The 23,593-nt window shown below is 36.7% G+C and overlaps 2 protein-coding genes across 3 annotated transcripts; one reads left to right on the top strand and one right to left on the bottom strand.

Moving 5' to 3' along the window:
• The first annotated feature begins 386 nt into the window (after positions 1–386).
• LOC107791921 (2-C-methyl-D-erythritol 4-phosphate cytidylyltransferase, chloroplastic) lies at positions 387–6,345 on the top strand. Its single transcript, XM_016614073.2, has 11 exons — positions 387–934; positions 1,045–1,119; positions 1,399–1,454; positions 1,887–1,966; positions 2,126–2,208; positions 3,093–3,170; positions 3,413–3,481; positions 4,310–4,378; positions 4,450–4,496; positions 5,845–5,935; positions 6,040–6,345. Exons 1-11 carry the CDS (start codon positions 713–715, stop codon positions 6,097–6,099), a joined length of 930 nt encoding a protein of 309 aa, XP_016469559.1. The 5' UTR covers positions 387–712; the 3' UTR covers positions 6,100–6,345.
• A 164-nt stretch (positions 6,346–6,509) lies between these two features.
• LOC107791920 (protein STICHEL) lies at positions 6,510–13,979 on the bottom strand. 2 transcript variants are annotated; one of them, XM_016614072.2, is made up of 6 exons: positions 11,233–13,979; positions 10,897–11,113; positions 9,028–9,546; positions 7,578–8,298; positions 7,157–7,229; positions 6,510–6,996 (listed from the first exon to the last, which is right to left on the bottom strand). In XM_016614072.2, exons 1-6 carry the CDS (start codon positions 13,438–13,440, stop codon positions 6,895–6,897), a joined length of 3,840 nt encoding a protein of 1,279 aa, XP_016469558.2. In that variant the 5' UTR covers positions 13,441–13,979; the 3' UTR covers positions 6,510–6,894. The 2 variants fall into 2 exon arrangements, with proteins under 2 accessions (XP_016469558.2, XP_075094725.1); XM_075238624.1 differs by lacking the exon at positions 9,028–9,546 and having other exon boundaries at positions 6,675–6,996; positions 11,233–13,938.
• Positions 13,980–23,593: the final 9,614 nt, after the last annotated feature.

The raw sequence follows: 23,593 nt of genomic DNA, 5'->3' as shown, positions 1-23,593 counted from the left end.
CTATTACTGTATTCACGAATACAGATCGCGAATACATATGAATACAGTCTATATTTAGCTGGACTTCCTTGTTTTCCGCCGAATTTTGCTACTGTATTCATGAATACAGTAGGTTGAATACATCGAATACACTCTATAACAAGTGAAAGTATAGCTATAGGGAGTAATTAAGTAAATGGTAGCTATAGCAAGTTAATAGCCACTAAACAATAGTCATTTCTAAAAATTTCTCTGAATTTTAACCTCGTAAAATAAAACATGTGAAAAATAACGGGTCATTTTCATATATACCCACATTTAGATACACAATTGAAGTTATACTTGTATTACACAAAATTTTACAAAGTGTAGCTCCTTGTATATGAAATAGTTCAATATCTTTAATATAACTTTACAAATCAAACATGAAACTCTTCCATCTTTCAAAAGCAATTTCAATTATTCAAATGTTAAGTAGTTCTCTTCCACGCAATTTCAGAATTCAAAATGCAATTTCACAAATTTCTCGGAATATTTAATTATATTCTAAAAAACCAGAGGGAGGAGAGAGGGAGAAAAATGAGAAGGGTAGGTATTCTTTGGCTAAAATGTTGGTAGGAAAGTATCCCCAACTTCATGTACTTGTTGTCTTCATTCAATTTGAAGGGTATCACTCTATTTTACTCCCTTTTAACTCTTCATTGGTTGAGCTGCGGGAGTGAAGTACAACAACATGTCTACTCTTCAATTGGGTGTCACCCTTTCTTGTTCATCTCCAATGTTCTTGCCAAGTCACTCTCTGACGCCCAGAAACGGCTTTCCCGCTCCAAAAAACAACTCTTTAAAGAATCCTTTCCGCTTAGCTCATTGTATTTGCAGAACCTACAGTCATGGTGACCCAAGAATGACTCTTTTCAAGATCACTTGCACTGCCACCTCACCAAACCTAAACAAGGTTTGTTCTTTTTTTAATACTAATGTTACTCATGGTTTATTCTTCTATTTTTGAGTTAGAAAAGGGGGACAAAAGATTGGATTTTGAAAATTGGCATTTTTAATTTGCAGAGCACTGATGCTGTGGTGGAGGAGAAAAGTGTTTCTGTGATTCTTCTTGCTGGAGGGAAGGGGAAAAGAATGGGTGTAAGTACTTACTCTCCTCTTTTATATTTATGAATTGAAGGGGGAAACAACTTATCTTGTTGTTTCCCATTACTTTCAATTATGTTTGATTTACAGTTTTCCTATCTTCTTGCTTGTGTTGTTTAAGAGTTCAAAAGATTATTGCAGTTGATGTTATAATGTTGCTAGAAACTGTCCTCTTTTGAGCTCTTTGCATATTTGTATTTCCATATCTTCATTATCTACAGTGATGAATATTCTTCTGCCGGATAATGTTTTTATTATATTTTGTCTTAATAGGCAAGCATGCCAAAGCAGTATCTACCACTTCTAGGCCAACCAATTGCGTTGTACAGGTAAACCAAAACTGGTCAACTTCATTCAATTATTATAGACCTGCCAAACTAATTTCACAGTGCTAGATATAACCTAGAGATTTCTGAAATTTATGGTGTGGTGGGAAAGCCTAACGTTTGTCCATATTCACATTGGCAATGGATGTATATGTATTGCTTGTAAGTTGTAACAAATATAGCAGCCTGGTCTAGCTAGTGACACCACAAAATTGGTAGTAATAGGCAGGACCTCTTCGCTTCACGGGCTAGTTTGAGTTTTACATAACCTGTGTGTGAAATGGTGCAAGTCATGAGTGGTAAATATGAAGAGAGGTGGTGGAGAGAATTTAACAGTATTGAGACCACAGTTTGGAGAGAATATTTCTGTATATACGCAACCAGTTCAATCACATGTTTGCCTTTGTGGGTGACAATATTATTGGAATGTTGCAGTTTCTTCACTTTCTCCAGGATGCCTCAGGTGAAAGAAATCATTGTCGTATGTGATCCTTCATATCAAGACATTTTTGAAGGTATGAACTTCAAATATCTAGTGTGGGTGTGTAGCCAAGAGAAAATTGTCAAAGAAAGCAATGAACATGCACATAACTTTCTTATTCAGATTGCAATACCTATAGGCATTTTTGCAGACACTAAGATGATTGTATAAGAATTCTTCATTTATTTTATAGATGCCAAAGAGAATATCCAAGTCGACTTAAAATTTGCATTACCTGGGAAGGAAAGACAAGATTCTGTATACAGCGGACTTCAGGTACGTGTCATATGCTATCTCAGATGGTACTAAGTCTCATACTTCCAACTTTCAAAAGCAAAGTTGCTCATGTTTGATAACTTAATTTTTCTACCTTTTACCAAAGGCCCTTTTTCAGCCTCTATTTTCCAGAATATGTAGTTAGCCAAATATTCAGTCGTAATTTGCATGGTTGGTTATACTTAGTAGATCAACTTCTGGGAGGGAGTATTGAACTAGTGTCCTGTAACTTGGCTTCTACAGCTGATTTCGTACAGAATAGTTCATGTAGCAAAAGTTATTAGCTAGTTATCTAGTAGTTTCTGTTTCATTTGGTCTCCTCTGAGGTGCTAAAAAAGTTGGGCTCTTAAGTAATCAGTCCTTGCTGCTCCATTTTTGGCCTTAAGATTCTTTTATCATTTTTCTAATCCGAATAGGAATTATCTGAATCAGAGTGTTTGGTGCCAGTGGTGAAGAGTTATTTTTTGCTCAAGGACGCGAATTAGAATCCAGTCTGCTACATTTTACAAAAACATTTACTTTCTCAACAAAAAAACATAGGAGTTTTCTGTTGATCTCATTCCAAATGCTATTGAAATAATTGATTTTTTAGGAGAGAACAACAAGTGTCTAAAAGCTTACATAAAAGTTACCTTTTCCATTACATTTCATCTTTCTTTGGTGGTTTGGATGTCAATATCTGGTCTTGGGTCATGTTGGTTCAGTTAAATTTCTGGTGAAAAGCTTTTGCATTCACTAAAGCTGAATGTGAAATATCTTCATCTTATCTTGTTCAGTTGTTCCACATTGTTAAAATTATATCGTCAGTATGCTGTGCAGTATTGCCATGGTATTTCTCAGTAGTGATTGTAATTTTTAGAAGATGCTGATGCTTTGCATGTCAGGAAGTTGATTCAAACTCCAAACTTGTATGCATCCATGACTCTGCAAGACCTCTAGTATGGACTGAAGATGTAGAAAAGGTTTGATCACTGCATGAGCTCCTCCTCTTCCTTTATATTTTCTTTTGGCTTTCATAAGAGCTTTCTGGTATCGTGGGAAGTACTCCAGTCGATAATATGAATTCTGCAGATATCCATCTTCTTTATCTTTAATTCTTCATCATATAATTTGCTGATCGTTGAATTTTATATAGGTCATATGTATGTGTAAGATTCTGAAGGACTAACCTTCCTTTACTTATTTCAAAGAATCTTCTTTGCAGGTCCTGAAGGATGGTTGGCTGGTTGGAGCAGCAGTTCTTGGCGTACCTGCTAAAGCAACAATCAAAGAAGTACCTTTTAATTATTATCAGTATCCTTACTATATCTGATTTATATTAAAATATGAAGCTGCAGGTGGCCGACCATCTCATGTGAGAGAACGAAATGGTAGAAAATTGAAGCATGTTCTGAGTTTTATGTAGCTTTCTCTGTTAGCAGATATTCAAGCTGATAGCTGCAGTTAGAGACTAATTGCTCTAGCCTTTTTGCTGTGGAACTAATAGGATGACACATTACCTGTGTTCTTTTTCTTCTATATTAATTTGCATAATCTCCTTAAAATGTTTCAAGTGCTTCTAAGTTATAGCATGGTGCTAAGTCTCAATTTGGTCAAAATCTTTTTCATTTTTATCATTGACTAGTATTCGTTATCACTATTATCACCGTATGGTTATTTCTATTTGATATTTGTTTAAAAAGAAGTACTTTAGGCTGTGCTGAAGTTGCCGTATAATATTATTTCTCCCTTAATTTCTCTTGTTAAAAAAACTTAACTTAGGTGTAACAGTTCTACTAAACTTTTGGGGAGAGATCAAGTGTTTGTTTATTCAGTGATATGATATGAAAAGTAAGACACATTCTATAAGACCATGACCCTTGTTATCCACGCTTTATATATGACAGTCAGATGAACTTAAATTTGGTATCTGCTAGGAAACTTAACTGTAAGTCCTGCCCGTATTTGATTTGACTGGCATCAACGTAAAACTGCTGACAGGAATATTGATAAAGCATCTCGTTTGAGTGCATTGACATTGCACATAAGGTCTTCCTCTTATATTCTCTCTATTGAACTTGGTTCTGATGGATCTACTAATTTTGTTTCAACTCTGGTGCAGGCAAACAGTGAGTCTTTCGTTGTCAAAACTCTTGACAGGAAAACTCTTTGGGAAATGCAGACACCTCAGGTAGTAAACATTTTTGTTTTAGAATTTCTTCTTCACCTGCAGAGACCGTTCAACAAATTTGTCTGGCGCAGGTAATCAAGCCTGAGTTGCTTAAGAAGGGTTTCGAGCTTGTCAACAGGTAATATTAAATTCATGTTTGAAACATTTTTGACGTTCAATATTCAACAAGCTCGTGTTTCCCACTTTATTAGAGTTATTAATGAAATTAAATGGTATAGGATGATGTCCAAATTTCTTCACCATGATTACGCAGAGAAGCATAATTTATATTGACAAAAAGCTTGAGAATGACAAGCAGTTTGAAACATGTTTATACTTAGGTGGCACGAGATTACACCTTTCTTTTCTAGGTTAGAGATGGTAAGCCTGGGGTTAGAAACAAATTTGATCTCAAGACCTTCAAATCTTGGTTAGGGCCTTTGATACATGTTTCTTTAAGTGGACGTCATTTCTTCACCGCAGCATTACCTATTTGCTTATTATGTCCTCAAAATCCTTCTGATTTGCAAAGAAATAGAAATGTTGTAACATTACTTGATTAAAAGATAGTACTACATTTTCTTTTTTGGCAGGGCCACCACATATTCTTTGAAGTAGATAGTACTACATTTTTATCTAAAGGCAAAATACATAAGTTACCTCCTGAACAAAGGACCAAACCCCTGTTACATAATTTTTGCGGACAAAAATCACCTTACACACTAATTTGAATGATATATGGATATGTCCCCCTCTCCCCCAGTTATGTTAATTTGGGAGGAAAGACTAAGGGGTCGTTTGGTAGGATGCATTAGATAAAATAATGCATGCATTAGCTTTGTGTATTAATAATACCTTGTTTGGTACACTTTTTGAACCTATGCATTAGTTATACTCCCTATTTGTCCTTCAAAATTTATGTTTGATTAAAATATACTATTATATTAATGCAAGTTTGAAATAATCCAAGAAAGTGAGAAATAAAATTATATCCCTAGTAATAAATAAATACTTAGCATAATTTCCTTTTTATAAATAAGTAGTCAGTTCTATACTAAAATATTGGTAGACAAATCAAATAATTTTTTTAAAACCTTTTTCATATAAAAACATTCATCAACATATGTTTCTTTTAAAAAGATAAAGTGATGGACTGGTTATGAGGGTATTTTTGTAAACAAATAATTCTTTTAGAAATTGTACAATGCGTTAATACATTAAACCAAACAATGGATAAGAAATATGTCAGCATAACTAATACCATCACAACTAATGCAAACTTAACTAATACTTAACATTACTAACACATCATATTCAGTATTATTCTTATACACTCTACAAAACAACCCCTAATAGTTTCACATTACTCATCATTTTGATGAGGTCATAAGAATATTTGTCATAAACACAATTAAAAGGAGCTTAGAGGGTCCCTATTTAGCCCTTCTTATTTGATTATTTATTTTATGTTTCATGTGGCCTTTTAGGGAAGGACTTGAAGTAACAGATGATGTATCAATAGTAGAGCACCTCAAACATCCTGTATACATTACTGATGGCTCTTACACTAACATAAAGGTAGCCAGTTTAGCCTCATTGTCTTTTTCGTTCATATTTTCCTGCTACTGCACTTGACCTTCTTTTGGATGTGAAATGTTTGCCTTCGTCCTTGTGATTTGCAGGTTACGACACCTGACGATTTGCTACTTGCGGAAAGAATATTGAACAGTGAAGAATCTTAAACTTTTTAGTTTTGTTAGTTTTTCTTCCCTCTTTTTTTCAAACATAATATTTCCCTGGAAATTTGTAATCTCCTATTCTATAGATGAAGTTACCCTTTCACTGGTTAGAAAGCTTTGCGAGTCTTGTGAAATTCATGGGAAAAGAAAGTATCTCCCCAGATTTCAGCAACTTGGCAAAGCTGTGCAAATAATGAAAATTTATTAGAAAGTCACCAAGCTACGGGAGAAATATGTTTAAAGGAGAAAGCGGTGAATACTGGAAACAGTATTTGTATTGTTATTCACAACATAAAAATCTATGTTCAAGTTGTTCACAGCGTAATAACTTACGTATTATTATCTTTACAAAACTAGTCCACCTAACTAAAGACCTTAGTGTAGGTTGCATACTGCAAATACAAGATATTTCCTGCAACTTGAACCTTAGGTTAAACAAATATTGTTTCGGTTTATAAAGATGGATTCAAGATCCTGTTAAAAGTTGGTTCCATTTTACAAACTCACATCCCACCATTTCTATTTGGTCCTGATAGTATTTGTCTGCATAATTCAAAACTCCAGAGGTAGTAAAAAAGTAGTCAATGGCAAGAGAGAAATGTTCTCTATTCGACCTTTTATTGATTTCACGGAACTGGCTGGACTAGAGGGAATTTCAGAAGCCCAGAGCAATAACTTTACAAATCCTTTAGTGAGCTTGAAAACCTTGAAAGAATAGAATGGCCCCAGCAGATGGAATAAATACAGAAAGACCAACTAAAAACAAATGAGCAATTCTTGGGTCTGGGAGCTTCACTACTATCTTCTCAATCTACTCTCTGTTCTCCTTGATTTTGCACACTCCCCAAACCATAAGAACCGTCCGCCTTTAGGTGGACGCACAGGGGTCCCTTGTTTAACCTGTTAATTTGCAAAACATCAAGTATGCTTCTCGTTGACTGATCATAGGAAAAAAAGTTAAGTTGTAAAAAAAGTGCGGTCGGGTGCACTAAACTCCCGCTATGTGCAGGGTTCCGAGAAGGGAAAAAATTAGTTATATCATCCAAAAAAAAAAGCATACCTTCCCCCTTCTATGGGGTCTGGTGTTGTTCCAACAGAAACAACCTCCAGCACCAGATCCTGATTCATATCCCCTGTAAACATGCAACAATGAGAGTTAGAGGCAAAAATGCACCTGCTGATAGTCCACATTGAGACCCTCTTATTTTACATCTCACTAAAAGACAAACATTGTCAACATAACTTACAAGCAGTGTGAAGGAACTGAAAACACTATCAGGTTAGCTAACACTATTGACTCTTTCTATAAAAAACAATTGAAGGAAGAGTAGAATTTGAACATTCAACAAGAGCATATCTAAAGCAAGCCACAAAAGTTATCACTGCATCAGGAGAAATTTACGACCTTATGCAAGTAGTGAAATTTATCAACAAAGTTTATACTGAGATAAATTATGAAGAGATAAAGCCCTATAACTTACATGCTCTCCTTGCTGAAATTGGCGGCATAGATGCCATTATGCAACAAACTTGGTGAAATGGGATAATTGTCGCCCTTTTTACTGGTCTGATCCTTCTGAATGGCCTTTCCATCAATCATCTTCAGACTTCTTATTTCCTCATTTAGATCATCATGCCAATGCTGGGAAGGCAGGTCCCTCGAATTAATTGATTCTAGTTGATTGTTATGATAAGCACCATCTTGTGGCAGGACTTGGTTCCTCTCAGGTTTTAGGCGACTCATTGATCCAGGAGTTCCTTTCTCCATTGCTTGTAACCATGCTGTTTCTAACCTCTGCTCACGTATGATGGATTCTATCCTCTGCACTGGAATTTCTGAGATCCTATCTTTAGAACTACTCGTTTCAGCATTTCCACTTGCTGACTCAAAAGTTTCAGCCATCTTGCTTTCAGAATCATTAAAACTTCCTCTAGATACCTGTAGAGGTTCCTGACTTGAGCAAACTGTTGTTTCCTTCTTCACCAAGTTTGGTGGGCCCATCTGTTTCATACCTACAGGATCCGTCAACGTAATTGGCTTTCCACTGTCATCAGACGTCTCCCCGTCCGGTAGCAGAACAAGTCTAACCTCTACATTGCTCCGTAAAATATTTTCAAATGAATTTGTGATGCTGCTAAGAAACCTTTCGGCTCTCATTTTAACCTTGCTATCACGAAAAGCAATATGAGCAACAAAACCACCTGCACACAGTAGGTCCAAACAGCTAATAAGTCATATGCACATGCACGGGATCGCGTAATTTGATAAAATGAGTAGATTGCATCACCATTTGTAGTGAACCACAAGTAGATTTGCTCAATTTAAGAGTTACAGAAATAGAAAAAGTTGAATTCTTTCTCTTATTCCTTGAAATAAGAGGCACTCTGAAGTTATTTTGACCCAGCATATCAATGATAAGATACCTTTTTTTTCAAGTGATAAGATACTTTTCTCTATAAAGGAGCAATGATAAGATATCTATTAGAGACGAAGCTATTATCTTGGTCTTCATAATCCAATTTAATAAGTTCAAGGTCAAAAAAATCAACTTTGACTAGATTATATACCAGCTATAAATTTCAATCATTTCTTATCTTGAGTCTTAAAGTTTTTCTGCCTTCAATAGCTTTGTACTTTGAGAGTTGGATTATTAACACATCATAATGACATTTTGTGCAGCAAGCCGAAAACAAGTTGATATAGTGCCACTGCCTATCTCATCCCAAGTTCTCTCTACCTGTAACTAAATTTTGAACAGTGTTCGCTCAGCTTCAAGTAAAGAAAATGCAGTTCAAATTACTGTTTAATCCTTATTAATTCAACAGTTAACTGGGAGAGCTGAAGATCAAAAGAGAACCCAGAAGATTTAAAAATTCAGTCTGTTCTTGTGAACACAAACAGCTGCATGTGGATCAGAAAGAGAAATTGACCTTCAACTTCAGAGATTGACAGTAGTGTTCCACAAGTATGAAGCAGTTGCTTCAAGGTGTTAGAGTGGCATTTATCAATGCAACTGATCCAGATATCATCCAATATGTTTGTGTTGGGGCACCTAGATGATGTCTTACTGTCCTTAACGTCATTATGTGGACCACCCAATGCCTCACCAATCATCGATGAGAGTCCCAATTCTTTACTTGCTGAATTTCGACGGTTGGATTTTGCAAAAGACGAGGGAGAACCTGATTTACGCGAAGCATGGTGAGTATCAGTTCTCTGCCTCAGGGATATAGCTTCTCTAGATGTACTAGAAGGGTCTTCCTCGGTTGTCTTAGAACTCAGCCTTTGACTGCTTCCTGAGTGAGTTTGTTCTAGTGAAGTAGAAGAACCCAACTGCAGAAGGGTTGCTGTAAACCAAGTTGAACGTTCACTTGAAACCCTAAGTTGTTTCTCTGCCTCAGAAAGAAGCTTTAGTGCATGCTTCAATCTATCCAGTTCTGTCTCGGTCACTGACAGGTGGATCCAAGCAATTTGAGAAAGTATATGAGAAAAAGTCATAAGCCAAACTCTGATAACCTAAAAAAGCTTCTAAAAGTTTTCCATTAACAAGTCTACAATAACAAAAATATAGACACGGAGTAATTGAAAGGTAATACAAGCAAGGAGAAAATATTGTGTATTTACTTCATTTTATCAATTCACTAAGGCACAATGACTTAATCATTTCATGAATATAAGTTGCTAAACATGTAGATACGTCCATATTGTCGGCAATATAGTTCAACGTACAACGTGCAGATACAAACTGTATTAGACTACTTACATAGCTGCACTAAGTGCATGTGATAAGGAAAACACCTCAAATCAAATTTGAATGACTTAAATAACTCAGATTTTGGTACTTGTTGAAAGTGACTATTACTGTTGCTCTTGTTAAAGTTTGACAAATATTGAAAACATCCAAAAAATGTAAGAGCAGTCACGCAGAAAGGTACAGAGACAGTACATGAGCCAACGCAATCAGTACATACACAAGCTATATAGCTTTGTAATATTAAAAGTCAGCATGTTTTGCAGGCTGTGGATCAATTAGACAATCCTTTTGGACAATATACGGAAACATATAATATTCAAAACTTTCTCCTCCACATTCTTCGGTGTTTCAACAGAAGGGCTACAGGGACATAACCAAAATATTAAAAAAAAACTTTTTATCAGGAGAACAGACTAGAAAGCATTCCTCTAATTTTCACTCCTTCCTTCCTAAACATGACACATTTGTGTTTTCGAACATATCATATGATGGTTTGAACAAACTTGTAAGATAACGATATTCTACACATTTAACAAGTTCTAAATTAGTCAGTCCATAAATGCTTTCCTATCAACCAATTTTACGGGCTAATTTGAGCATTCGCTTCAGAATTTTTCGTCTAACACTATATTGTAAATCGAAGTAGTTCATCAATCTCTATACTCTTTAATTGTTACCGAGAATGAGACGGGGGAGTAGCATATTCAACTTAACCAATTCAACAAGATACTGAATGATATAAGGAAATATGGAAAAATAAACCACTATTGATTCTTTAAACTAGAAAATGCACAAAATGGCTACTTACTTTAGCAAAACCTTTTAAATGTTTCCCTATTCACATTGCCACCCGGTTAACTAGACAAGCCAATGAAAGTTTTCACACGGTCGGCTAAGGTCAGCCAATTATTAATAGATTTTGAGATACTGAAATTACAATCAGAAGCATAAATCTAGTGTCTTTTGCAGAATGTAAGTCAAAGCTTATGAACAAAAGATCAAACAAAAAGGACAAAGATTATAAGGGTGAATATCTGCTACTTACAACTTTTCCCGCCAGAGGTATCAGTTTGCCTGGCATCAACTATTGGATGAGTTCCTGCAATTATATCCATGATGAGAGTGGCCAATTGAGACATCAAAACTATTGGATCAACACCTGAATCCAACAATTCCCGGGCTCTTTTTACAGTTTCTGCAGTATCTGATGACATTGCTAGCTCCAAAAGTTCCAGTAGCTTCTCATCTGAAACCACACCAATCTAGGGAAGGAAAGAAATATCAGGAAAAAAATGCTCGGTTTCATGCCATGAAGGGAAAAAAGAAAAGGAATAAATTGAAGAAATTAGTATGGAATGTGCAAACATGCACAACAACTCACCAGATCATTTACCAAAGAAGTAGTGATTCGTTTCCCCAACAAACTCAACTGGTCTAACATGGTTTCTGCATCTCGAAGTGATCCATCTGCATTCAAAGCAATCAAATCTAATGCTTCTGACTCCACATCCAAATCCTCATCCGAAGAAATCTTCTTCAATCTGAGTACAATATCACCATCCCTGATTTTATTGAAGAGGTACTTCTGGCACCGAGACAATACAGCACGCGGCACATTGTCAAGATCAGTAGTCACAAAAATGAAGACAACCCGTGATGGTGGTTCTTCAAGGAACTTCAGAAATGCTAGCCATGTCTTTGAAGGCAGCAAGTGACATTCATCAACAACAAAAACCTTGAATCCTAAAGAAGATGATTGCTGACTTGCTGTCAGATTCTTTAGAAGATACTTAACTTTATCAATTCCTTTTTTGTTCGTCCCGTCAACTTCTCTAAGATTCTTACATTTCCCAGACATGAAATCTGCGCATTCTCTGCAGACTCCACAGGGTTTAGTTTCTTCTGTGGCAAGGCAATTTAAAGCAGCAGCAAAAATTCTTGCTGTTGATGTCTTACCAGTTCCTCGTGGGCCTTGGAAAAGATAAACAGGGGCAATTCGTCCCCTGGAGATTGCATTCACTAGGGACTGAACAACAATATTCTGCCCAATTAATTCCTCGAAAAACATTGGCCTGTACTTCTGGCTCAGGCTTCTGATATTTTCCGGGGAGCCCTCTTCTCCATCTTCTCCATTCAGTGCCACCAGTTCTAGTCCATCTTGACTTCTGCAGCTTGTAGACCATCTCTTCCCGTCCAACCTACTTAATGCCTCCAGATCAAGTTCCCCAAAGTTTGTGGAGAGCTCATCATCACTGTGTCCAGTTCCTATTGAGGACAATCCTTGTCCATCACCATTGGTTAGCAATGGAATGAGGCCTTGAGCAGCATTCCTCGAACTGTGTCTCCTCTTGGTGTACCCTAAAGAAGATCCACGACGTCTCCTTTGATACATAGTTTGACTTCCACATAGAATGCTGCTTCCTTTCCTCCTCAAAGTATCAGAAAAGGACGGTGAATAACAACTCCCACCCCCACCCCTATATTTTGGTGTTGACCTCCTGGACCAACAAGGAATCCCACACCCCTGTCGACCAGGCAAATCAAGCTGATCGTCCACCTCATCATCCCCATCATTGAGGGACACTGTTGTGGCATCCCATGACCCAACGGTACTTGGATTTCTAACAGCATATCTATTGTACGAACTTGTAGACAAGGCAGGGGTGCTATATGTATAAGATGAATCCTCTCTCCCACTATTTCTCAACTTAGACGACCAATAAGCACGATTCCTATTCTTAAGCTTAGCAAGCAATGGTGAAGCTGCAGAAATCCTCCTTATATCCTCGGAATTATAATAATCCTCAGTATCATCAGATTGATCAACCAGACTCGTGGAATCGTCCCTCCCTATACCTAAACCCGCAGGTGCTCTTCTAGAAATCCTACTACTAGGAACAATTTGCTGCTGCAACTTTTCACTTTGATGTCTTAGAATGGCATTAGAATAATTACTTCTAATTGATTTTTTCTTCATGTTCCGTCTAATAGATGGCATAAAGTTAGTATCTTTACACTTTAAAATCATTGAAGCATACCTATCACTTACATAAGTATCACTCTTGGAATCATTGCCACCGCCGCCATGGCGCGCATCGCTCAAACTATCTTCCACACTCTCCTCTGGAGTTGAAGAAGACCCATTCTCATTCTCATTGCCATTTCCAATATCTTCCTCATCACCTAGTTTTCTACTCCTTTCACTCTCAGACTTTTGAGACCTCCAATTATGTAGAAACACTTTTTTCTCTCTCTCTTTCTCTTTCCCATTGTTAGTGCCATTTCTCTCAACTTGCTCAAAGATAGTATCTTTAGCATCAACCGATTGATGCTTAGTAAGAGTACTACCACCCTTGTGATGATGAAAATAATGGTGCTTTCTCGCTTCAGCAGCAGCTACAGATCTAGCAGAGTTAAGTGGTGAACGCCAAGAAGAGCTGGTTCCTGGATCTCTCAACACTCTAGCAGCTTTCTTGATTTGGGTCAATTCTTTCTTCAAATGAAGATTACTTGGATCAAACCCATTATTACCAACAACCCCACCATTGCCACCGCCACCGCCACCACGGCTGCGCATTTCCGATGACATAGTAGTATATATTTTTCAAAGTGTTTGTCCAAGAAAATAAAAAGGGTTCATTTATAACACCACATTGTATTCAGAAAAAAGAAAAAGAGTGGAGAGAAAGAGACTATACTATGTGAAGTGAAGAAAAAAGGGATATGCTCAGATCTGACAAAGTTAGCTTTTTTCTTTATGAGGTGACAGCAATAAATTTGGACTTAAAAAGAGCAGATGGGTATGTCAAGAATGGTGCTGAAATGAAGAAAAAAATGTACAAACAAGTGAGTTAATGTGGAAAAACAGGGACTAGGGTTAAGGTTAACTGGTTAAGGTTGTGGCAATGGCAGCAGACAGAAGTAGCAGAAGAAGAAAGTAGAAAAATATTTCGTAGAAATCGAAGAAAACAAAGTGAAACAGAAAATTTTCCCTCCAAAGGCGCCTAATTAAGATCATTTGGAGAAATTTGAAGAATCTATTATAGGAGTAATAAAGATTCTCATTGTTTTTTGTGGGCTTCTGTCTGAAATTTACTTCCCATCTTGGTCTTTGCTTATGTCCTTTTTGTTACTGTCTAAATTAGTCTTAAGTACTGTGTTTTCTAATGCTAGTAAAGTACTAAAGTTTACTTAATTTTTGTCTTTGTTTCCTTTTCTTGTATGGGATTTTCTATTAATGCATTTCACAGCCTTAAAATGGTTATTAAACATCCCAATTTTGGATTTTCTATTTCAAGAAAATTAATTGAACACATTTTTATTAAATAAGTATGAACCCTGGTTACGTGTGAAAGCATTGTTATTCTTTTGCTTGATATAATTTGTTTTCTTACCCTTTAGATGATAAAAGTAATACCATAAATTACTTGGAGATATTGGGTTGCTCATATGTTCTCCTAAACTTTTCTATCAACTATAATTCAATTATTAAAATTAACTATTCTATTCGTTTCAGTTTATATGATAATATTTGATTGGATATCCCCTTTAGAATATTACTTTTTTGCAAATTATATTGATCACCGTAGAACTTTGAGTTGTATATTTATTAACGTTAGTGTAAAAAATATTAAGATTCGAAAAAAGAAGAAGAATAGTTCGTTAAATTTGAATTTTTAAAAGTTTTTGAAAATTGTATAAATAGCATTTAATTATTGCATCAACTATATTTGGAAGCATCTCAAAATGGAAAAGTACGATTGAAATTAAGATTCAAGAGAGTGAAAAATTATGGAAATTAATAAAACGGGAATGGAAATTAAGGACAATATATTTTCTTCCAACTTTATGTGCAAAATCGAGCATAAGTTGATTAGTGTGCACATGACTAAGTTTAACTTGATTAGGGTGCACATGACTTCAACGTTACACTGGTGGACTTTTATAAATTTTAAAATATGGGATATTTTCTCTTTAATCATGGGGAGATTGGAGAAGTTCGAGTAAAATTAGTTCCAAGTGTACTACTCCCTCCTTGCAGTTTACATGTTTTACTTTTTATTCTAGTATGTATAAAAAAATATCTCTTTCTATATTTATTAAGTTTTTAATTTTAATATTACTATTTTAGCCTTAATAACACTCTCCTTATAGAACGACATGTTTTTAAAGTCACAATATACAAATGATATTATATTTTTTAATTTCGTGTTCAATCGAACTAAGACATACTATAAAATAAAACGGAGGAAAAGAGAACTCCAATTTTTGTGGATTTTCTTTTCTCCTCTCTCTTTATATGTTCTTATATTTTCCCTCCTATTTGGTCTTTGTAAGCTAGTGGAATTATTGATGGATTGGTCCATTTAGAGTCAAATACTTGTTCAGAATTCAGACTACAGAAGGAGGAGCGTAAATGTAGGTCCAAATAGATCGAGACTTCAAAATATTTTCATTTTTTTGTTCTTTTTATTCAATGAACAATAATTTCTTATTTTTTGATGTGACAGATTGTGCATTTCAACAGTTTTTTTTTTTTTTTTTGGCAAATGATTTTTCTCCTCGAAACATTTCAATTCATTTATGTCAAAGGTCTATAATTCATAACTTTTCATTGTGATCAAGTTTATACTGGTTTTATCCCAAATAAAATCACCATGTCCATGTTTTTTCTTCCATAGTTAATTAAGAATAGCAATTTTCAACCTTCATATACTAGTCCTGGCTTTAAATTTTTGAAAGTCTGGAATTTACTTTTAAATTTCCAAAATGGAAACTCTATATATTCAAAATAAAAGGATCTTCAATTATAAAAGCACGTAATAAATGAATTCTTCGACCACAAAATAGATGTTATAAGAAAACAAATTATTGTTTTATATCATTATTAGGTATACTAATTTGACACCCATTTTCAAAGGTTATCCATTCATGTAACAAGAAATTTAAGCCAATGAGACAGGTTATTTATTCTCATTCCAAAATTAATATCCAACACATTTCTCGTGAAAGTACTTTCAACTATTTCCCGATTTAGTTTCCTTTTTTGGTGAAAAAAGCAAGCTACATTAATTAGTAATTTTTCGCAAATTGAATAAAAAATACAAGTAATTTCGAAATTTCCTGATTGCTAGAATCAATCAAGAATCACGGCTGTGAATTTGGCTTTCTTCACATCATTGGTAGAAGTTAGTTGGAGTAAATAAACACAGTGCATGATTGGTGGAGTTGATAATGATCCTAAATGATAATAATATGAAAACCGTGTGAAGAAGTTACACAAGTACTAATAAACAAAAAGAAAGGTGGATTCAATTACTCTGAGTTGTAAACCAAATAAGGCGGTAAATTCATGATAGCATTTATTATAAAATAAAAAAAGTGAAAGGAACTTTGAGCAACGATAAAGTTTGCGTGAGTACGGTATGTTTCGTGCACCCTGTTATCCTCCCCATTTATTATAAAAGTGTGTACTTTTCTATTGGGAAGAAATCATTGAGGAACATGTAGATAGAAGTTTGCTATGACAAAGCATCATGAATTTTATGTTCAATTAAACAGTTAGAGTATATAAGTTAAAATTAATAAATTTTAACATAAAATTTTCAAAAACTCTAAAATGAAATATGAATTAAAAGAAAGAAAAGGCAAGCCATAACGAGCTAAAATATAGATTAGGTTTAATGTGATTGGAAGACCAATATTGCTCCCACATTATTAAAATTAGTTGTCGGAACTTCAGTCAGGAACTCATGGTCACCTTTATGTTAGATATTCTTCATTATTTTTATTATAAATAAATATCATCGTTCATACAAAATATTAAGGAAACATTTTTTTCTGTTCATATTCACGAAATAAAATATGACTGTCACGACCCGAAATTCTCACCTTCAGGATCGTGATGGCGCATAATATTTCACTTGCTAGGCAAGCCAACGTTAGAATAATTTAACCACTTTTAACAATTCATCTTAATTAAATTGTAATGACACCAACAACTGGAATAATATATGAGTTTAAATAAACAAACCAAAATAATAACGATGTCTAAATACTATCCCAGAACTGGAGTTACAAGTGCACGAGCTTCTAGAATAATACAAATAAGGGTCTGAATAAAAATAAAGATGTCTGAAAGAAACACACAACCAAGATAAAATAGAAGGGGACTTCAGAGCTGTGAACGTCGTGCGGCAATACCTCAAGTTTCATCTGATAGCTGAATCCGAGCAAATCTACAGTACGTCGTTGGGACCAGCTTCGATATCTACACAAGAAGTGCAGAGTGTAGTATGAGTATAATCGACCACATGTACTTTGTAAGTGTCGAGCCTAACCTCGACAAAGTAGTGATGAGGCTAAGGCAAGTCGCTTACATTAACATGTACGCAATAATAATGACAATAACAGGAATATAGGTAAGACGGTTAAATCATATCAATAACTGAAGTCAATACAGCAGTCATAGCCAATTATTTCTTTTATCATTCTGTTGCGGCGTGCAACCCATTCCCACGATATAATTCTTCAATTAATTTCCGTTGCGGCGTGCAACCCGCTCAAACAATATAAACAAATTTGTTGCGACGTGTAACACGATCCAATAATATAATCTTCCAATTAAATTTCGTTGCGGCGTGCAACTCGCTCCAACAATATAAAGTTAAAATATAAATTGTTACGGCGTGCAACCCGTTCTAACAATATAATTTAACAATACTTAAATGTGAATCTACTCCAAAAAGTACCACACTTAATAAAAAATTACTAGGCAACAAAGCACACAATAATTATGATTTATTTAGGAAACAATTAATGACAAGTAGCAATTAATAGTGGAAATCAGGGAGAAAATAGATAATTTAATATTTAATATGCTAAATGTCAAGTAGCAATTAATACACATAAGTCAAATAAGCATGTAACAATTATAGCATGAATTCAAGACATAATATTGGTCGAGGAATATGAGAGAAATAATTAATATAATAATTAATTAATAATTTAAAATAATTTATAATTTTTAGATAAATATGCAAATAATAAATTTGACGATGTATAGGCACTCGTCACTTTGCCTATACGTCGTTACACGTGAAATTCATATAAATATAGTTCAAGGGTTCTATTCCCTCAAGTCAAGGTTAACCACTACACTTACCTCGTTTCGCAATTTCAAGTGATCACTCGACCACAGCTTTTCCTTTCGAATTAGTCTCCAAACTAATCAAACCTATCAAATTATTGGCCAACAATTCAATTGGAGCTTTACAAATTATTCATAATTCGAAAGATACTTAATTTAAGCCATTTTCGAAAAAGTCAATGTGGGGCCCACTTTTCTGAACACGACGAAAAATCATGAAATTCGGACACCCGATATGATACGAGTTCAACCATACTAAAATTATCGAATTCCGATATCGGATTGTCTTTCAAATCCTAAATTTTTATTTTTGAAAAGTTTTACAAAAATTTCAATTTATTCCATCTATATCCGAAATAGACGATGAATATAAACATGGATTTATGAAATATAATCACTATAGGATAAGGAACACTTACCCAATTCGAACTTGTGAAAAATCCCTTTAAAATCTCCCAAATCCAAGACTTAAAACTTAAAAATAAGTAAACATGGCTAACACCCGATTTTATGTATTCTGTCCAATATTTTCGCATCCGCGGACACAAGTTCCGCATCTGCAGACTCGCATTTGCGGAACAGGGCATCCAAGCAGAGGACCGCATTTGCGGACCTTCACGTCGCAGAAGCGACTGCGCAAATGCGTGAGGGGGGACTGCTGAAGCGCAAAAGATCGCATCTGCGATCATGGCACCGCAGAAGCAGGCATCACACCTGCATCCCAAGCTTCGCAGAAGCAAAGATTCTCCCCTGGCCTCAAAGTCACAGAAGCGACACTACCTCCACAGAAGTGATCACGCACATGCCGCCAAAATTTGCACAGGTACGATACACCAGAACCAGACTTGTAAATCTTTACAATAATGGTCTGAAACTCACCCGAGCCTCTCGGGACCTCGTACGAATATTCTAACAAGTCCCGTAACATAATACGAACTTACTCGGGGTCTCAAATCACGTCAAAAAATATCGAAATTACAATTCACATATCGATTCGAACTTATTAGTTTCAAACTTTTCATTTTACAAAACTCGTACCGAAACGTATTAAATGAATCCGGAATGATTTTAAATTTGGTGCACAAGTCATAAATGACATAAACAGAGCTATTTCAATTCTCAGAATCTCAATCTGAGTCCGATATCGATATAGTCAAATTCACGGTCAAACTTTGGAATCTTTAAACTTTCAAACTTCTAATTTTCAATAAATGACGATAACTCGAGCTAGGGACCTCCAAATTAAATTTCGGGCATACGCACAAGTCCCAAATTATGATACGGACCTACAAAGATTATTAAAATACGGATCCGAGTCTGTTTGCTCAAAATGTTGACCGATGTCAACTCAAATGAGTTTTGAAGCTCCATTTCCCATTTTAATCAATTCTGCACATAAAAACTTTTCAGAAAAAATTTACGAACTGTGCACGCAAGTCGAGAAATACTGAAAGGTGCTATTCAAGGTCTCAGAACACAGAAATGAGTATTTAAAATTAAAAATAATATATTGGGTCATCACATTCTCCAGCTCTAAAATAAACGTTCGTCCTCGAACGGAATTAGAAAAAGTACCTAGGCTAGTGAAAAGGTGTGGATATCTACTTCGCATGTCCGACTCGGACTCCCAGGTAGCTGCCTCAATCAACTGACCTCTCCATTGCACCCGAACTGAAGGATAACTATTAGACCTCAACTATCGGACTTGTCGGGCTAGAATAGCTACCGGCTCCTCTTCATAAGTCAAATCTTCGTCCAATTGGACTAAGCTGAAATCTGATACATGGGACGGATCACCATGGTATTTTTCAGAGCATGGATACATGGAACACCGGATGAACTGCCAATAAACTAGGTGGTAGTACAAGCCTGTAAGCTACTTCACCCACCCTTTCAAGAATTTCAAAGGATCTGATATAACTAGGGCTCAATTTGCCCTTCTTCCCGAACCTCATTACACCTTTCATAGGTGAAACCCGGAGCAATATTCTTTCTTCAACCATGAATGCAATATCACGAACTTTACGGTCGGCATAACTCTTTTGCCTAGACTGAGCTGTGCGAAGTCGATCCTGAATAACCTTGACCTTATCCAAGGCATCCTGTACCAAATCGGTACCCAACAACCGAGCCTCTCCCGGTTCAAACCAGCCAACTGGCGAACGGCATCACCTTCTGTATAATGCCTCATATGGAGCCATCTGAATGCTCGACTGGTAGCTGTTATTATAGGCAAACTTTGCAAGTGGAAAGAAATGATCCCAAGGACCTCCAAAGTCTATAACACAAGCGTGAAGCATATCTTCCAATATCTGAATAGTGCACTCTGACTGTCCGTCTGTCTGTGGATGAAATGTTGTACTCAACTCCACCCGCGTGCCTAAATCACGATGTACAACCCTCCAAAATTGTAAGGTGAACTGCATACCTCGATCTGAAATAATATACACGGGCACACCGTGAAGGCGGACAATCTCGCAGATGTAAATCTTCGCTAATCGCTCTAAAGATTGGGTAACTGCCACTGGAATGAAATATGCTGACTTGGTCAACCTGTGCATAATGACCCATACTGCATCGAACTTCCTCTGAGTCCGTGGGAGTCTAACAACAAAATCCATAGTGATACGCCCCCACTTCCACTCAGAAATTTCCAACTTCTGAAGCAAACCACCAGGTCTCTGGTGCTCGTACTTGACTTGCTGACAATTCAGACACCGAGCTACATATGCAACTATATCCTTTTTCATTCTTCTCTACAAATAATGTGGCTGCAAGACTTGATACATTTTGGCGGCACCCAAATGAATAGAATACCAGGAATTGTGGGCCTCCTCAAGAATTAATTCACGAAGCCCATCCATATTAGGCACACAAATACGACTCTGCATCTGCAGAACTCCATCATCTCCCACAGCAACCTGCTTGGCACCACCGTGCCGCACCGTGTCCTTGAGGACAAGTAAATGAGAATCATCATATTGTTGCTCTCTGATACGCTCATACAAGAAATACCGAGCGACTGTGCAAGCTAGAATCTGACTAGACTCTGAAATATCTAATCTCACGAACTGATTGGCCAAAGTCTGAACATATGCAGTTAATGGCCTCTCACCAACCGGAATATACGCAAGGTTGCCCATACTCACAACCTGTCTACTCAAAGCATCGGCCACCACATTGACCTTTCCGGGGTGATACAAAATGGTGATATCATAGTCTTTCAACAACTCCAACTATCTTCTCTGCCTCAAATTGAGATCTTTTTATTTGAACAGATAATGTACACTATGATGATCAATGAATACCTCACACGAAACATCGTAAAGGTAGTACCTCCAAATCTTCAATGCATGGACAATGGATGCTAATTCTAAGTCATGAACAGGGTAATTTTTCTCATGAAATTTCAACTGCCATGACGCATATACAATCACTCTGCCATCTTGCATTAATACTATACCAAGCCCAATGCGAGATGCATCATAATACCCCATATAAGATCCTTAACCTCCGGGTAATACCAACACTGGCGTCGTAGTCAAAGCAGTCTTGTGCTTCTGAAATCTCAACTCACACTCGTCTGACCATCTGAATGGGGCACCCTTATGGGTCAATTTGGTTAGTGGGGATGCTATGGATGAAAACCCCTCCACAAACTAACGATAATAACCTGCCAAACCCAGAAAACTCCGGATCTCTGTAGCTGAAATAGGTTTAGGCCAATTCTAAACTGCCTCAATATTCTTAGGATCCACTTTTATGCCTTCTGCCGATACAACATTCCCCAAGAAGGCAACCGAGTCTAACTAAAATTCACATTTCAAAAAATTGGCATATAACTGATTATTCTTCAAAGTCTGAAGTACAATCCGAAAATGTTGCTCATGCTCATCTCGACTGATGGAGTAAATCAAGATATCATCAATGAATACCACCACAAACGAATCCAAATAGGGCTTGAATACCCGGTTTATCAAATCCATAAATGCTGTTGGGGTATTTGTCAGCCCAAATGACATCACTAGGAATTCGTAATGCCCATACCAAGTCTGAAAAGCTATCTTAGGGACATCAAATGCCCTAATCTTTAACTGATGGTAACCAGACCTCAAATCGATCTTTGAAAATACCTTGACATCCTGAAGCTGATCGAATAAGTCATCAATTCTTGGCAACAGATACTTGTTCTTGATAGTAGCCTTGTTCAACCACCGATAATCTATACATATCCCCATTTTGAACCATCTTTCTTCTTTACAAATAACACTGGTGCACCCCAGGGCAAGACGTTAGGTCTAATGAATCCCTGGTCAAGCAAGTCTTGTAACTATTCCTTCAATTCCTTTAGCTCCGATGGGGCCATACGGTATGGTGTAATAGAAATGGACTGGGTGCTTGGAGCCAAATCGATACAAAAATTAGTATCCCTGTCAGGTGGCATCCCCGGCAAATCTGCAGGAAATATATCTGGAAACTCACGGACAATTGGGACTAAATCCATAGAAGTAATATCCGCACTGGGATCACGAATATAAGCCAAATAAGCTAGACACCCCTTCTCGACCATACGCCAAGCTTTCACGTAAGAGATAACCTTGCTGGTGGAATGGCCAAGAATCCCTTTACACTCTATTCGAGGTAACCCTGACATGGCTAAGGTCATCATTTTGGCGTGACAATCCAATATAACACGATAAGGTGACAACCAATCCATATCTAAGATGACATCAAAATATACCATATCAAGAAGTAGAAGATTTAGTTAGTCTCAAGACTCCCAATAGTAACCATGCATGAATGATAGACATGATCTACCACCACAGAATCTCCCACCGGTGTGGACACACACACCAAAGCACTCAGAAAATCACGAGGCACAATAAAATATAAAGCAAAGTAGGAGGACACATAGGAGTAAGTAGATCCTGGATCAAATAGAACTGAAGCATCTCTATGGCAAACTGGAACAATACATGTGATCACGACATCGGATGACTCGGCCTCAAGAATAGCTGGAAAACCATAAAATCGGGGTTGGACCCCACCAATCAGAGCTATACCTATGGGGAGGCCTCTAACTGGCTGGCCTCTACCTCTAACGACATGACCTCCACCTCTAACTGTCTGACCCCTGCCCTTAGCTGGCTGGGCGGGTGGTGGAGCAACCGATGTCGGTATGATGGCACTAGAATCCTGCTGAAATCTATTACTCGACAACATAGGGCAATATCTCATGATGTGACCAATGTTCCTACACTCGTAGCATCATCATGCCGCTGAAACTGAAGTTGTCCCGAATGGGCCGAATAACTGCTGTAGTGACTCTGGAGCGGTGGTGCACTGATAGGAGCTGCTTGTGTACTAAATATTGGCTGCCCAGAGTAAGGCATAATAGGACTGTGACTCCCTAAAGTACCGTGAGATGCCTGAAGTGCTGAATAAAATGGCTTGGGAGGATGACCCCTACCATAAGTACCCCTGCCTCTAGATGAGGCGCCTCTAAAATTACCAGAATGATGGGGCCTCTTATCTGACACTTGCCTTCTGTCCTGAGCACAAACTAACTCGATCCGCCTAGTAATATTCACAA

This window comes from Nicotiana tabacum, chromosome 19, assembly GCF_000715075.1.
Source record: "Nicotiana tabacum cultivar K326 chromosome 19, ASM71507v2, whole genome shotgun sequence".
Taxonomy (NCBI): domain Eukaryota; kingdom Viridiplantae; phylum Streptophyta; class Magnoliopsida; order Solanales; family Solanaceae; genus Nicotiana; species Nicotiana tabacum.
The sequence above is the reverse complement of the archived record's forward strand: the minus strand, read 5'-3'. Positions and strand labels throughout refer to the sequence as shown.

Coding starts and splice junctions, on each gene's coding strand:
- LOC107791921 (XM_016614073.2), top strand. CDS start 713: ATGTCTACTCTTCAATTGGGTGTCACCCTTTCTTGTTCATCTCCAATG. Junction 1,120..1,398: donor GGAAGGGGAAAAGAATGGGT/GTAAGTACTTAC, acceptor TTGTCTTAATAG/GCAAGCATGCCAAAGCAGTA. Junction 4,497..5,844: donor GGTTTCGAGCTTGTCAACAG/GTAATATTAAAT, acceptor GTGGCCTTTTAG/GGAAGGACTTGAAGTAACAG.
- LOC107791920 (XM_016614072.2), bottom strand. CDS start 13,440: ATGTCATCGGAAATGCGCAGCCGTGGTGGCGGTGGCGGTGGCAATGGT. Junction 7,230..7,577: donor AATTTCAGCAAGGAGAGCAT/GTAAGTTATAGG, acceptor GCATGTTTACAG/GGGATATGAATCAGGATCTG. Junction 6,997..7,156: donor GACCCCATAGAAGGGGGAAG/GTATGCTTTTTT, acceptor GCAAATTAACAG/GTTAAACAAGGGACCCCTGT.